Raw genomic sequence first — 15,565 nt, 5'->3', positions numbered from 1 at the left:
GCATCAAACTCAGGTCCTCATGCCTTCGAGACAAGCACCTAGCTATCTCCCCAGCCCTGGCTGCCGTCTTGAATGTTTAGTTGTCATTATCCTGAAGGAAAAACCAGGTTTATTGAATACACCGCGAGGAGCAGCAGGCTGGCGATAACTAGCGTGCTCCCAGCCTTGTCTCGTCCTCTGAGACAGGATCTTCTGTAGCCCAGGCTGATGACTAAACTTGTTAACAGGACTAAGGATCCAACTGCCTCCCTCTCCCAAGTGTTGGGGTGGGAGGTGTGCACTGCTAGCCTCACAAATCTATTACCACCTCCCTTAGAGCCTCGGAGGCCATCTGCAGAGCCTCTCCTAAGATCGTGTCTGTTAATGTTCCCTTGGAAGGAAGGGGTGAGGAGGGCTAATGGCCTTCATCTGGGATTCCAACCTGGTGCCCGGCAAGCTGCATGTAACCCTGCCCCAGCCACGTGTGGTCTCGGGGGATGCTGGAGAATACAAAGTGTGGACAGCCAACTTCAGAGGGAACCCCATCCCTGTTGCTTTGGGGAGGCTGTCATCATGTTGGGGTGGGACTTTTCAGTGATACAGCTGTTTGGGGGCCACCCATGCTCCTGTATGTAAGTCCAATAAACTCATTCGTTCACCAAGAGAGACTTGGGTGGAATTGTTTCTGTCCTTGGTGTCCTGCCTAGAGTGAACTGACATCAGGAAAACTTACAGTCACATAACTGAAGGGAAGTGGGAAAGGCACCCGCGGCTACGTAGAAGGTGGAGTTGACATGAACTGGAAGCTGGGTGGCTCAGTAGAGCAGTGGTAGCCATCCACAGGAGCGAGGTGTTTCCCAAAAGGTATTGAGGCCTGGCCGGATGGCTCATTGTTTGCCATGCAAGCCTGCCAACCTAACTTCAGCCATAGAACTCACATAAAGGTGGAGGGAGAGAAGCAGGCAGACCAGAATATAAGTAAATAGTTTTAAAACTGTAATGTATGGGCCTTTGTACCATGGGCATGCAGGGTATATTATTGAAGACTCCACTGTGGGACTGGTTACTTGTTCATAGCTGGTAATGGCAAATTATTTGGAGATGAACCAAGTCGAGGAATTTGACCTAGGATATTTTGTTTTAAGATTTCTTGTTAGATTTCTGTTGCTTTATTTTAGTTGTTTTATTATTATTATTATTATTGTTATTATTATTGTTATTATTATTATTATTATTTTGTGCTGTTTGGGCCTGCCAAAAGCTCAAACAGCATTTTTTGTTTGTTTTTTTTTTATTTTTTTTATTTATTAAGTATACAATATTCTGTCTGCATATATGCCTGCAGGCCAGAAGAGGGCACCAGACCCCATTACAGATGGTTGTGAGCCTCCATGTGGTTTGTGGGAATTGAACTCAGGACCTTTGGAAGAGCAGGCAGTGCTCTTAACCTCTGAGCCATCTCGCCAGCCCTGTTTGTTTGTTTTTGGGGTTTGTTTGTTTGTTTGTTTTTGGAAACAGGGTTTCTCTGTAGCTTTGGAGCCTGTCCTGGAACTAGCTCTTGTAGACCAGGTTAGCCTCAAATTCAGAGATCCTCCTGCCTCTGCCTTCAAACAGCATTTTTTTAATGCTTTTATTTAATTTTGTTTCATGTGCATTGGTGTTTTGCCTGTATGTATGTCTGTGTGAGAGTGAAACCAGACTTACAAACAGTTGTGAGCTGCCATGTGGGTGCTGGGACTTGAACCCGGATCCTATGGAAGGGCAGTTAGTGCTCTTAACCACTGAGCCAACTCTCCAGCCCCTATCTATTTATTTGTTTATTTGCAGTACTAGGAATCAAACTCTTTGCTCATGCTAGGTGGGTGTTGTACCACTAAGATCCATCCCACACATTGGTCTTGGGACTGGCCTCGAACAAACAATATTCCTGCCTCAGCCTCCTGAGCAGCTGAGATTACAGATATACATCACTATACCTGCCTGTTGTTGGAGTTGCTGAATAAAACTTGGACCCCTACCCTTACCCCCCCCCCCCAAAAATAAACCCAGAGAGATTCTGCTATTCAAGATTGGTATACGGGGACTGGAAAGGTGGCCAGAGGGCCCTAGCTTGACTCCCAGCTCCCACATGGTTGCTTGCAACTCCAGTCTGATGCCCTCTCCTGAGCCCTTGGTACTGACTGCATGCTCATGGTACACACATAGACAAGCAGGCATTCACACATACACATAAATAGAGGGACATGGTGGGTATGTGCTTAATCCTAGTGCTCAGGAGACAGAGGCATATGGGACCTCTGTGAGTTCAAGGCCAGCCTGGATGCTGGGCTGGGCAATCATGGGAGGAAGAGGCAGGCAGATTTTTGTGAGAGTTGGAGGCCAGCCTGGTAAACAAAGTGAGTTCCCGGACAGCCAGGGCTGACACACAGCAAGCTCAAGGGTACTCAAACTAAGTAAATAAAAAGCCAGGTATGTTGTTGGATGCCTTTAATCCCAGCACTGGGGAAGATAAGGTAGAGAAAAGTGGTTCTCTGTGAGCTTGAGGCCAGCCTGGTCTGCAAAGCGAGTTCCAGGTCAGCCATGGCTACACAGAGAAACCCTGTCCTTGAAGGAAATAATATTTTTTTAAAAGATTGGCATGAGAGCCAGGCAGTGGTGGTGCACACCTTTAATCCCAGCACTCGGGAGGCAGAGACAGGTGGATCTTTGTGAGTTCGAGGCCAGCCTGGTCTACAAGAGCTAGTTCCAGGACCGGACAGGCTCCAAAGCTACAGAGAAACCCTGTCTCGGAAAGCCAAAAAAAAAAAAAAAAAAAAAAGATTGGCATGAGCCAGGCTGTGGTGGTACACAGTACACACCTTTAATTGCAGCACTCGGGAGGCAGAAGCAGATGGGTCTCTGAATTTGAGGCCAGAGCAAGTTCTAGGACAGACTCCAAAGATATAGAAACCCTGTCTCAAAAAAAGTAAAAAAAAAAAAAAAAGATGATTGGCATGTTGGCTAGGTGCAGGGCATGTGCCTTAAATCCCAGCACTCAGAAGGCAGGGCCCAGTGGATCTCTGAGTTGAGAGAGTTCCTGGTCTACACAGTGAATTCCAGGATATCCAGTCCTGTATAGAGACCCTGTCTCAAATCCAGAAGAACAACACAAAAAGATTCACATGCTAAGTGGGACTCTAGACCTGCTGCCCAGACGGCCGGAGGCCAGGGAAGTGTCAGGTACGGGCTGGAGCGCCTGTGCTGATGCGAAGGCACTGCCTGGTGTGCTGGCCTGAAGACTGGAGTTGGAAGCAGGAAAATGCTGATTGGGATGTTGCCAGTAGTGGTCTGGACTGAAGATGCAACCTTGAAGGACTCTTCTGAGGAAGAATTCACTAAAAAGCGGTGTGTGTGTGTGTGTGTGTGTGTGTGTGTACACATGGCTGGCTATTACAACAGGGTAAGAGCTGAAGACAGAGGAACCGCTAGGACTAGGAAGCCATTATGAAGAGGCTTCCTGTGCCTGTATGGGGTGGGCCAGGAAAAGGAAGGGAAACGGAAATAAGGTCTTTTTTTTTTTTTTTCCAGAGACGTTAGAGTTTATTGTCTCTGGGTAACTCAGAGTCCAATCCAAATCAGCATCCTGCTCCACACCTTCTCTGCATCCACCCACATTCTCCCCCATCTCTTTTTTATTGATATTTATTGAACTCTACATTTTTCTCTGCTCCCTCCTCCCTGCCTCTTCCCTCCCCCCTTCAACCTTCCCCCAAGGTCCCCGTGCTCCCAATTTATTCAGGAGATCTTGTCTTTTTCTACTTTCTACTTCCCATGTAGATATAAGGTCTTAATGGAGTTAAGAAAGACAAGGCCTCCATAGCTAAGTATGGTGGCATGTGTCTGTAACTTCAGCACTCAGGAGACAGAGGCAGGAGGACTACTTAGCTCTTGTCTCAAAAAAATAAACAGCTGGGAATGCATCTCAGTTGGTAGAGTGCTTGCCTAGCATGCCACAGGTTTGGTTTTGATCCCTCCTGTGCTACATAGACTAGGTAGGGTGGTGCATGCCTGTGATCCCAGCTGCTGGGAGCTTGGAGAGTTCAAGGACACTTTAGTTTCTCTGTGTAGCTTTGGAGCCTGTTCTGGAACTTGCTCTGTAGAGCAGGCTGACCTTGAACTCAGAGATCCGCCTGCCTCTGCTGCTTGGGATTAAAGGTGTGCGCCACCACCTCTGGCTAGGACTTTTAAGTTCAAAACCAGCCTCTAATACATAAAATCCTGTCCCAGAAGGAGCAGGAGAGAGATAAGGACAAGAAAGGTGAGAAATGAGAAGAAGGTGGAAGGAAGTGAAGGAGAATAAGACCACCCCTCTAGATCTGGGGTAGAGCAGATGCACAAGGACCCGGGAAGTGAAGGAAAAAGACACCCTCACTCAGAAATAAATGCAAACAAAACACACACCAATGCACATAAAATTAATAAAATTTAAAAAAACATTGTACAGGACTTTATAATGTTTATAATCACTCAACGAAGGAAATAAGTAAATCCATTTAACAGTGACGAACATGAGGGCACTGGATAGGGTGCAGCCAAGTAAAGAAATCTCAATAAATTTCAGATCATTTTTATGTTTTATTTTGTGTCAAGTGGTGTTTTTGTTTTGAAGACAGGGTCTCTCCCTCTCTCTCTCTCTCCCTCTCTCTCTCTCCCTCCCTCCCTCCCTCCCTCCCTCCCTCCCTCTCTCTCTCTCTCTCTCTCTCTCTCTCTCTCTCTCTCTCTCTCTCTCTCTCTCTTTGGAGCCCTAGCTGTCCTAGAACTCAAGCTGTAGATCAGACTGGCCTTGATCTCCGAGATCCGCCTGCCTCTGTCTCCTAAGTGCTGAGCTTAAATGTGTGCGTCCTCATGTCCAGTCTTTCTGGTTTGTTTTTTGTTTGTTTTTTTGTTTTGAGACAGAATTTCTCTATAGCTTTGGAGCCTGTCCTGGAACTAGCTCCTGTAAACCAGACTGACCTTGAACTCACAGAGGTCTGCCTGCTTCTGCCTCCTGAGTGCTGGGATTAAAGGAGTATGCTACCATGCCCAGACTTTTAAACTCAATCTGTAACTGAAGATAACCTTGAATTTCTGATCCTCCAGCCTGTGCCTGTGTGCTTTGATATTCATGTAGGAAGTTATGTGCCGCTGTGCCTATTTTTATAAAGCAAGGTTTTTTTTTAAACTTAGGTTTATTTGATTTCATGTGTTTTTTAATATTATGAGGTATTGTAGCTCACTCCTTTTCTTAAAAAATTAATTTTTTGCTGAGCAGTGGTGGCACACACCTTTAATTCCAGCACTTGGGAGACAGGTAGGCCGATCTCTGAATTGGAGGCCAACCTGATTTACAGAGCTAGCTCAAGGACTGTGAAAGCTACATAAATAAACAAAGTATAAAAAATTAATTTATTTGTATGTGAATGGATAACTGGGAAGTAGTGCACACCTTTAATTCCAGCACTCAGGAGGCAGAAGCAGACAAACTCTGTGAGTTTTGAGGCTGGCCTGGTCTACAGAGTTAATTCCAGGACACCCAGGGCTACAAAGTAAAACCCTGTCTAAAAAAAAATGTATGTGTGTTTTGGCTGCATGTATGTCTGTGTACCACAGTGTGCCTTCAGAAGCCAGAGAGGGCATTGAATGCCCTTGGACTGGATTTAGACAGTTGTGATCTGCCATGTGGGAGCTAGGAATTGGACCTACTCTACTGGAAGTGCAGCCAGTGCTCTCACCCTGGCCATTCTCTCTAGTCCCGTGTGAATGTGTTGCCAACATGTGTATGTGTGCCGCGTACCTGCCTGGTGTCCTTGGAGGCTAGACAATGGCATCAGATCCCCTGGAACTGGAGTTGTGCATGGTTGTGACCCACCATGTGGATGCTGAGAATTGAATTATCACTCTACAAGGGTAACCAGTGCTCTGAGCTCCTGAACCATCTCCCCAGCCCCTGCCTTGCCGCGTTTTTATTGTTTGTTTTGTTTTAATAGTGTCTCACTGTGATGCTTAGCTCAGGCTGGCCTTGAACTCGCTCCGTAGATCAGACTAGCCTCGACCTCATAGAAATCCACCTACCTTTGCCTCCTCAGTGCTGGGATTAAAGGCGTGGACTTCTATGCCTTGAAGAAGGCAATCTTTTTTTTTGTTTGTTTGTGTTTGTTTGCTTTTGGGACAGGGTTTCTCTGTGTATCCCTAGCTAGCTGTCCTGGAACTCACTCTTGTAGATCAGGCTGACCTCAAAGTCGCAAATCAGAGATTTGCTTGTCTCTGGAAGAAGGCAATTTTTTTAAAGACAGAGTTTCCTAGCTTGGCCTGGAATTAGCTCTTGTAGATTAGGCTGGCCTCAAACTCACAGAGCTCCGCTGAGTCCTGGGATTAAAGGTGTGTGCCACCACCTTCCGTCAATAAATTCACTTTTTAAAGAAGGCAATTCTTTAGTGCCATCCTCATAGATGAGATGTTGTGTGTGGGGTGACCCTAAGGATGGCCAGGTTCCAGGCAGTGTAGTAAGCGGAGGTCCATTATCCAGCACCCTGGTGGCTCTCCATGTTGTCTCCCACAAACCTGCAGCTCCTTCATGGTCAACCCCAAAACTGTAGTCACTGAGCTTGGGGTGGGAACCGTGAGAAGCAATGCTTGCTAAGGCCAGACCCATGCTACTCTAAGGGCTGGGGAAGCGCGAAGCCAAGCTTGCATTGGAATTCCCCACATTGCCCCACCAGCAAAGCAGTGAACAGTTGCTGGGAAGCTGTCTCCCAGGCCAGGGATGCTGCCAGGAATGAAAATGTTGAATCCAAGAAAGGAAGCCAGAAGCTTGCTATCAGCTGCCAGCGAGGCAGGCTCTGAGTGAGCAAGCCTGTCCTTTATGCAGCCTCAACCACCCTATCCAGTGGAATTAAGGAAAGAACATTTTAAATGTTTTTATTCTTGTTTTTTGCAATAGTCTCCTGTAGCCCAGGCTGACCTTGAACTCTCTGAACCTGCCTCCAAGTTTGGGAATTAGGGGCATTTGTGGACTGCCACGTCACACTGATGGATAAGGAAACTTGGGCTAAATGACATTAACTTGCGTACCCGAGCTTAGATTTCTCTCTAGAAAGGGGTTGTGCTGTGAACTAAAAACCCACGAGAGGGCCGGGCCTAGTGGAACACTTCTGTAATCTCAATCACTCAGGAGACTGAGGTTCAAGGCTAGCCTGGGGACTGAGCAAGATCCATTCTGAAAACATAAGAGATAAAAGGGCTGAGGATATCTGTAGTCTGTAGCTGGGAAAGCCCTGTGTTCAATCTTGACCAAATAAAAAAAAAAAAAAGGCCAAGAATTAGAAGGCAGGACCATGTCAGGAGGAAGCCATCTTGTCCTTTGCCCTTCAGTCTCCCTGGGGAGACTGAGGCTGGCACCTCTGTGACCCTTTCTCTCCCAGAGTCAACACTGGCATGGGCCTGAGTCCTGCTTTCTGCTGGGGGATCTGCGGTTTGGGGCTCTGTGGAGGAGCCGGACACCTGCCCAGTTATCTTCCAGCTTGATGTCCCCCTGCTGCAGGGCCTGTTCGATGGCGCGGGCGACAGTGTCAAATGCCAGGTCCACATTGCAGTTACTTTTGGCCGAGGTCTCCATGAAGGCCATGCCCAGCGAGGCAGCCAGTTCCTCTGCCTCCTGGGTGGAGACACTTCGGGTGCTCAGGTCACACTTGTGGCCAATCAGTAAGAAGATCACCTTGTCAGGGCCCTGAGAGGATAAGACCTCCTGGTGCCAGGCTTGGATGTGTTCAAAGGACTCTCTGTTGGTCACATCAAAAACTAAAAGAACGCCCACCATGTTCCGGTAGAAGGATCGGGTGATGGACCTGGGGGTGGGGGTAAATTAGGGTAAATATGCCTTTAAGACGTCCTCAGAGGCCCCCAAGATCCTCAGGCTTCCAACACTTTTCATTCAACATCTCTCCCTGGTCTCCTGCCTTCACTCCTCCTAACTGCAGAGATTGCAGAAAGGGTACAGTCCCTCTTCATACTTGTTCTGTTTCTGATTCCTTGGCTGGCAACTCCCACCCATGGCTCCACACCAGTCTTCCTTCCTCCCCATCCCCTTGAGCTGTCTTTGCAACCAGGCCATTCATCTCCCCGGAAAGTTCAATGTTTCAGTGCAAATTCCCTAAGCTGACATTTCCTTTAGGGTTGGGTAAAGGCTTTGGAAAGTCAGGGGTAAGGGGTGGGTGGGTGTGGCTCAGTGACAGCACGTGCTGGAGTTGGGGGGCTTGGCACACCCCGCGGGGTTTGTAGGATGAATGACTGAGTAGGGAGAGGGTCCACAGATCCCTGCTCGAGTCCCTGCGGTTGGTACCTGCAGGCGTGGGTCCCCCCACGTGAGTGGAATTGATTCCCCCTTTCCCGCCGCACCTGAAGCGCTCGTGACCCGCGGTGTCCCAGAGCTGCAGCTTGACCCGCAGCCCGGCGGGCAGCTGCAGCGCGCGACTGTAGAACTCCACGCCCACAGTGGGCTCCGGCTCCGGCTCCACGGCACCCCGAGCGCCCGCCACGTAGCGCCGCAGCAGTGACGTCTTGCCCACCGCGGCGTCCCCCAGCAGAGCGATCCGGAACTGGTAGCTGCAGCCCGCTGCCTCCATGGGATCTGGGCTCCAGGCAGACCTAGGACAGTTTTGTGCTGCCCCGCCTCTTCTGTGCCGCCCTCCTCCTCCATCTCCTCCTCTTCCTCCTCCGGGTTCCTGGTCCTGGCACAGCCTCGAGGAAGGATCACTATCATCTTAGGGAGTCTGGCCCGGGAAGAACAATCCTTCATATAGTTGGTCGGTCAGCACTACCTCTGGATAAAGAAATTAAAATAGCTGGGCATGGCAGCATATACCTTTTTCTTTTCTTCTTTTTGGTTTTCGAGATAGGGTTGCTGTGTGTGTAGTTATGGCTGTCCTGAAACTCGCTTTGTAGACCAGGCTGGCTACTAAATCACAGAGATTCGTTTGCGTCTGCCTACTGAGCGCTGGGGTTAAAGGCTACCACCGCCTGCCGGGCCGGGCACCTCTGCAGGAGAACATCGTTTTCGCATTACTCTAGGCAGTGGCTGGTTCCCAGACACATCTTCTTTGTTCACGTTCCCCTTTCCTGTAGTGTCGCTAGCCCTGCCTGGGGACTTCACCAGCTCAAAGGTGCAGGTGAATGACCAAACAGCTCCTGTGTCTGGACAGCAGGGCCCCAGGACAGAGTTGCATGTGCTCTCGTAGAGGAGACAAGACACACAGTGCAACCCTACAGAGCACGCTGTCCTGAAGACAAAACCGAGGGAGTATGAGGCTAGCTGCTTTCTGGGAGTAACACTTAGATTTGGCTTTGTGGCCAGTTTTAGGGATTAGGAGACCAAGATTCAGAGGTGTGGCTTGTCTCAGGTCATACAGTGCCACCCGGGGTCACAATGATTCTGTGGTAATCAACCTTCATGATCTCCTTGATGCCCCAAAAAGGGAACATAGGAAAGTCAGAAAACCAGGACTTGGGTCCCACTTGGATTAAAAGTTCACATAAGGACTGCATGGCCTGTCTGCATCTAAATCTGGTTTCCCGAAGCTTAAGGAATCAAGGCTGGAACTGACTGGTGGTCCCAGGCAGTTGGAATCCCTGTTTTCTTTTCAATCCCTCTGAGAGGGTCTCGCCAGTTTGATGTGGAAATTAGGGCTGGTGGGAAAGCCCCCCATGCTGTAAACCATCTTTGGATCCTTAGGTTTCTCTCTCACGCAGCCCAATGAGTAGGCGGTTATTCTGTCCGTTTCTATAGCTGAAGAACCGGAAGCTTGGAGAAGTAACACAAGGGATGAAACAGCGGGAAATGAGCCCTCCCAAAGGCAGGCTGTGCAGCCCCCTGGTCGGCCCTCGCGGACTGTGCAGGGTCAGCAGCAGAGTCTTTGAACTTCCTCTGTCGGAGGCTCCCACTAGGGCTGACTAGGGCTGCGGTCGGTCATGTGTTTGCCTCTGATTGCACCTGGCACCAGAATCCACATGTCAGCTGACCCACGCCGTAGATAAGGCTGTGTAACCCAAGGGGCTAGCCATTTCCCTTCCCTGTATCCTGCTTCCTTGTCTGCTATGGCACATGAGGCAGCTCACACAGAACTGTATACCCCGGCTGCTAAGGCGCTGCACATTTCTCTTGGGGAGATTCGGGTGTGGTTCAAAGGTCACTGACCGGTTATGCAATAATCATCACTGGGTGATGATGCTGACTTCTAGTATATTTTAATGTCCTGACCTCCATATGTGCCCTGGCCATGTGCACCCACCCACACACCCACGCACACACGTGCAGGCTAGTGGACAATTTTGCGGTCATTTCTCTCTACCTTTATGTGGTTTCTGGCCATTGAACACAGGTCTCAGAAGTGCACTGCTGAGCTCCTACCTTTTGACATGTATATTTTCATTATAGATGGTTACGAGCCACCATGTGGGTGCTGGGAATTGAACTCAGGACCCCTTTGAGCCATCTCTCCAGCCCCCATCCTATCTTTTATATTCCAGCACACATACAGCACAGAGAAGGCCGAGGCAACGTTCTTGCTCTTGGGGAGCTCACATTCTAAGGAGGAAGGCAGAAAAACACATACATGGGCTGGAGTAATAGCTCAGCTGGTAAAGTGCTTGCCATCTAAACCTAAGGACCTAAACTCCATCCCCAGGATTTGTAATCCCAGTCCTGGGAGGAGGAGGAGACAGGAAGATATCTGGGGCACTCTCCTACTGTACCTGGCACCTTCTGAGCCATTGAGAGACCCTGTCTTAAGAAAACAAGGTAGTGTGTTACAGTGCAGGCTTTTATTTTATTTTTTTTGTTTTTGTTTTTCAAGACAGGGTTTCTTGGGGCTCGAGAGATGGCTCAGAGGTTAAGAGCACTGGCTGCTCTTCCAGAAGTCCTAAGTTCAATTCCCAGCAACCACATGGTGTCTCACAAGCATCTGTAATAAGATCTGGTGCCCTCTCTGGTGGGCAGGGATACATGCAGACAGAACGTTGTATACAACAAATAATCTAAAAAAACAAACAAACAAAAAAGATAGGGTTTCTCTGTAGCTTTGGAGCCTGTCCTGGTTAGAAAAGGTTGGCCTCAAACTCACAGAGATCCACCTGCGCCTACCTCTGCCTCCCGAGTGCTGGGATTAAAGGTGTGCGTCACCTGCCTTTTTTTTTTTTTTTCTGAGACAGGGTTTCTCTGTGGCTTTGGAGCCTGTCCTGGAACTAGCTCTTGTAGTTGTAGACCAGGCTGGCCTTGAACTCACAGAGATCCGCCTGCCTCTGCCTCCGCCAGGCTTAATGCAGGTTTTTAATCTCAACACTCAGAAGGCAGAGGCAGATGAATCTCTGTGAGTTCAAGCCCATCCTGGCCTACATGTCAAATCCCAGGTCAGCCAGGATTACACAGTGAGACCCTATCTCCAAAAACAAACAGGGGCTGGATTTGACTCAGAGGTGACTGTTCTTCTAAAGGTCTTGAGTTCAATTCCCAGTGAACACATGGTGGCTCATAACCATCTACAATGAGGAGATCTGATGCCCCTTCTGGTGTACAGGCAAAATGCAGACAGAATACTATCTTTGCAATAAATAAATTTTAAAACAAACAAACACCCTCACAAGCTACCACTCTTAGCTTGCTATGTGGGTGCTAGGATCCACACTATGGTCCTCACACTTTCACGAGGCATCTCCACAGCCTAAAACCTGTTTCTTCAGGTGAATATAGGAGCTGAAGTATAAAGCTTAGGGGCAGTATATAGTAAGGTCAATGCTATGCTCCCTAATATTAGGGAGGGGGAAAAAGTGGGCCTGGTGATAGGCTTGTAATCCTAGCTACTTGGGAGACTGAGGCCTGCCTGTACAAACTAGTGAGATGCTGTGTAAAAGCAGAAGCAAAAATCCAACCAAGAAAAAGTCACCAATCTACTGGGGACGAGATGTGAGCAGCCGTCAAGCCCCTGTGGCTGTGACTCCCGAGCTGTGGTGATGGGAGCCTGGAAATGTAAACTAAATAAACTACTTTCCCCTCAGGAATAAATAAATTAATGGAAGGACACAAATTTACAAAGTAACTGCACCACAGAATAGTTACTTAAGGGTTGGCAACAATTTTTTACTTTTCTTCTTCTCCTCTTCCTCCCTCCCCCATCTTTCTCCCCTCCCCCCCCCCTCTTTTTTTTTTTTTTCCCCCCCTTCTTTTTTGAAACAAGGTTTGTCTGCTTAGCTTTGGAGCCTGTCCTGGAACTTCCTTTGTAGACCAAGCTGGCCTCGAACTCAGAGATCCACCTGCTTCTCTCTGTGTGTGTTTTTCCTTTGAGACAGGGCTTCAGGTAGTCCTGACCTCAGAACTTATCTTAACCAATTCCAGCACTGAGAGGGAGACGCTGGTGGATCTTTGTGAGTTCAAGGACAGTCTGGTCTAGGTAGTAAATTTCAGACAGGCAGAGCTCCATAATAGAAAACACTAACTCAAAACAAAACAAACAAACAAACAAAAAATCAACCAACCAAACCTTATATTACCCATTTAATACTCCTTCTACCTCCCCAGTTCTGGGATTACAGACTAGGGTATGAGGCATGAGGGATTAAACCCAGGATTTCATGCCCTTCACCACCTGAAGCTACACCCCCAGTGCATTTATGTTCTTAGGTTGGGGCTCATTCATTCACTCATTCATTCATTCATCCCATGAGCAAAAGACAACACTTGGTTGTGACGTGGAGTGCTTGAGCCATTCTCAGAGTTTATTCTACTTTGCTAGCTGTGATCCATTCTTCAATTTCCTGTACAAAGGGCAAATCAAGAAGCCAGTACACAGTTTTGTATGAAAATGAGGTGGAATAATCAATCAGCATAAACACCAGGTGTTCAGAAAACGGTATTTATATATTTGCTTTGAACAAATAATGAATCTATCTGGATACTCGATAGCCTGCCTCAAGAAACCTTTTGACCACTGGGCCATCCCAAGACTCTCAGAGTTAAGAACCTTTTTTTTTGTTTGTTTGTTTCGTTTGGTTTTTCGAAACAGGTTTCTCTGTGTCGCCCTGGTTGTCCTGGAACTCATTCTGTGAGCCAGGTTTGTCTCTAACTAACAGAGATCCGCCTGCCTCTGCCTCCCAAGTGCAGGGATTAAACGCGTGTGCCACCACTGCCTGGTGCGGAGAACCTTTTCTAAAATCCGTGTTAATTCAAAATTGCCCAGAGACTTAATCTGCATTGGCTGTGGCCAGTCTAGGCGGGCTCAGGACAGGACCGAGAGTGTGCGTGGACTACATTTCCCAGAATGCCAACGCGGCAGGCAGAGCGCGCAAGCGCGACCGTGGGCGCGAGTGTATATAAGATGGCTGAGGGCCGCGTTTCGTCCTTTCTTCCTCCGCGTGTTCTCTTTGTGGTGTTCTCATGTACTTCGTCCTCCTCACCTCCACAACTTGCCGCCCTCGGGACGCATTCTCCGGTTTCTGCGCCCAAGACTGCGGGATGCAGAACCTGCCGCGGAGAAACCGGCCTTCTCCGTCTCGGCGGTGGAGGCCAACAAGGCGGCCACGATGGCGGCTCGCGTAGGGGTAGTCCGCGGCCTGCACACCGCGCCCTTTGACGGGTGAGTGACTGAGCCATCGGCGTGGTGGTAACAGCGATTGCGGGCTGGGGGGATAAGTGCTTGGGTGCGATGACGTTATTTGAATTGACACCAACTGAAGAGACTGTGACCTTTGGCGACTTAACCTGTCTCCTGTTTTCTGGAGTTACCCTAGTGGTTACGGGTGTCGCGCCCGAAACTTTGGATTCCGGCCCGTGCCTGGTGAACCATATCTCAACCATAGCCCTCAAAGCCTTTACAATTTTTTTTTCGGGAGGAGTTACTTTAAAACCTCCACTTCGTCGCTTTCTGATTGCATAAGCGGCCATTTTAAACTTACCCTGCAAAAAAAATATCTTTTGTGGGGGGGAGGCTGGAGACAGGGAGTTAAGAGTTATAGGCTGCGTTATAATCAGGAACCTACCCCAATGTGACCTCATGTGTTAAACTTTTGGCCTTTCGAGCTTACAGATTTCCTTTTTTTTTTTAATGTCTAGTAGTCAAAGCTGAACCAGGTGGTTTGTAGGTGTGAGGTATTGTAACCCCCATCAGTGCCCGTGGCCCTTATCGAAGCTGCAGCCGCTTCTACGTAGCTGCTGTGGTCAAAAAGGAGGCCCAGAGAAAAAGTTTTCCTTGACGGTCGCGGTTCTGTTTACAGTAACTGATCTGCAACATTTTGGGAAAAGACAGCTCCACCTTGTGATTTCTCAGAAGTATCTAGAAATCTTTTTTAACGATTTATTTAACTTGATTTTATGTGCATTGATGTGAAGGTGTCAGATCTTGAGGAACTGCATTTTCAGACAGTTGTGAGCCGTCATGTGGGTGCTGGGAATTGAACCCAGGTCCTCTGGAAGAGCAGTCAGTGCTCTTAACCGCTGAGCCATCTCTCCAGCCCCGTGTCTAGAAATCTTAATGAGCATCAGCATAAGTATGCTACAAGCCAACAAGAATGTTGTTTTCAATGTGTGGAGTTGGTAGAATGGGACTTGTGGAAGTAGATTGTTGAACCTAAGAACATGTTACAAGTGTGTTCACCTGTTAACCATTTGCTGGTACATGGTCACGTAATGGGTCACGCCCTGTAAAAGGCCAGTTGGTGACCAGGTGCAGGACATTATAGGATAAGTGGATAATTGTGTTGCCATTCATCTTAGCTGTTCCGGATGGAGACTCCATGAAGACAGATGTGACGGTGATACTGTGCAGCACTAGGGCCTGGTAAGTATGGTGGTATTAGCTGAGATCTGGTGAGAGGTACAGCATGTTTCCAAGGGCTGTGGCTGGTGGTAGCCATGGGGTCTCCAACTGCATGCCAGAGTAACTGGAGAGACTTTGACAGCCCAGGCCAGTACAGTGCCTGCAGCTGCCACTCGACTTTCCTATACATGTTGTTCCTGGGATTGCCACCTGGGACAGTGTTGTGTCTGTAGATACAACAAAGCTTTCCCTTCTACAGGTTCTTCTCAAGGCTCTTAAGTCGGGGAAGCCAGCCTGTCTGCCTCTGCTCAGTCACTAAGGTAAAGGTGCTGTCGGACACAGCCTTACCCTCCGGTTCCCTTTCCCATCGGATCTTGACACTGGTCTTGGTGGTCGTAAAGGAGGGAGAGCAGACCGAAGCTGGCCTCATGGCAATATAGTCTGCTATAGAGCATTAGGTCAGATTCATACATGCCTTGGCTCTTGTAAAGTGGGATAGCCTGAGAATTATATATGCATCTGGGCAGTTGTAGCATTGTGTTTGTGTGTCTAATGATTGATTTATTTATTTAGATAGAGCCATGTAACCCAGTGAAGGGACCATCATTTGTGATCTCATCTACAGTTTGTTGGGTAAGTTAAGGTCTGTTAATGCACTTGTAGTAATTGATATCTGGCCTGTGTGCTGCATTAGCTGCTCACGTTTAGGGACAAAGGTTCTTGTCTTGTGACTTTGCTGGCTTTTGCCCACCAAGAGCCATGAGTGCATT

General features: G+C 48.3%; 1 protein-coding gene, 1 long non-coding RNA gene and 3 other non-coding genes across 6 annotated transcripts; 4 read left to right on the top strand and 1 right to left on the bottom strand.

Annotated features, from left to right (window-relative positions):
* Window positions 1-7,405: 7,405 nt before the first annotated feature.
* Window positions 7,406-8,618, bottom strand: Rab42 (RAB42, member RAS oncogene family). Its single transcript, XM_038335547.1, has 2 exons — window positions 8,392-8,618; window positions 7,406-7,841 (listed from the first exon to the last, which is right to left on the bottom strand). The coding sequence occupies exons 1-2, from the start codon at window positions 8,616-8,618 to the stop codon at window positions 7,421-7,423; spliced, it is 648 nt and encodes a 215-aa protein (XP_038191475.1). The 3' UTR covers window positions 7,406-7,420.
* A 4,740-nt stretch (window positions 8,619-13,358) lies between these two features.
* Window positions 13,359-15,428, top strand: LOC121677213. Of its 2 annotated transcripts, XR_006020835.1 has the most exons (4): window positions 13,359-13,616; window positions 14,753-14,816; window positions 15,055-15,115; window positions 15,369-15,428. It is a non-coding gene; the product is annotated as an uncharacterized LOC121677213 (long non-coding RNA). The 2 variants fall into 2 exon arrangements; XR_006020834.1 differs by having other exon boundaries at window positions 15,055-15,428.
* Window positions 14,152-14,287, top strand: LOC119818122. The gene has a single exon (XR_005286031.1). It is a non-coding gene; the product is annotated as a small nucleolar RNA SNORA16B/SNORA16A family (small nucleolar RNA).
* Window positions 14,856-14,985, top strand: LOC119818136. The gene has a single exon (XR_005286045.1). It is a non-coding gene; the product is annotated as a small nucleolar RNA SNORA44 (small nucleolar RNA).
* On the top strand, window positions 15,142-15,270 carry LOC119818143. Its single transcript, XR_005286052.1, has one exon. It is a non-coding gene; the product is annotated as a small nucleolar RNA SNORA61 (small nucleolar RNA).
* Window positions 15,429-15,565: the final 137 nt, after the last annotated feature.

This window comes from Arvicola amphibius, chromosome 6 (genome assembly GCF_903992535.2).
Source record: "Arvicola amphibius chromosome 6, mArvAmp1.2, whole genome shotgun sequence".
NCBI lineage: Eukaryota > Metazoa > Chordata > Mammalia > Rodentia > Cricetidae > Arvicola > Arvicola amphibius.
This window is presented reverse-complemented; position numbering and strand designations above follow the sequence as displayed.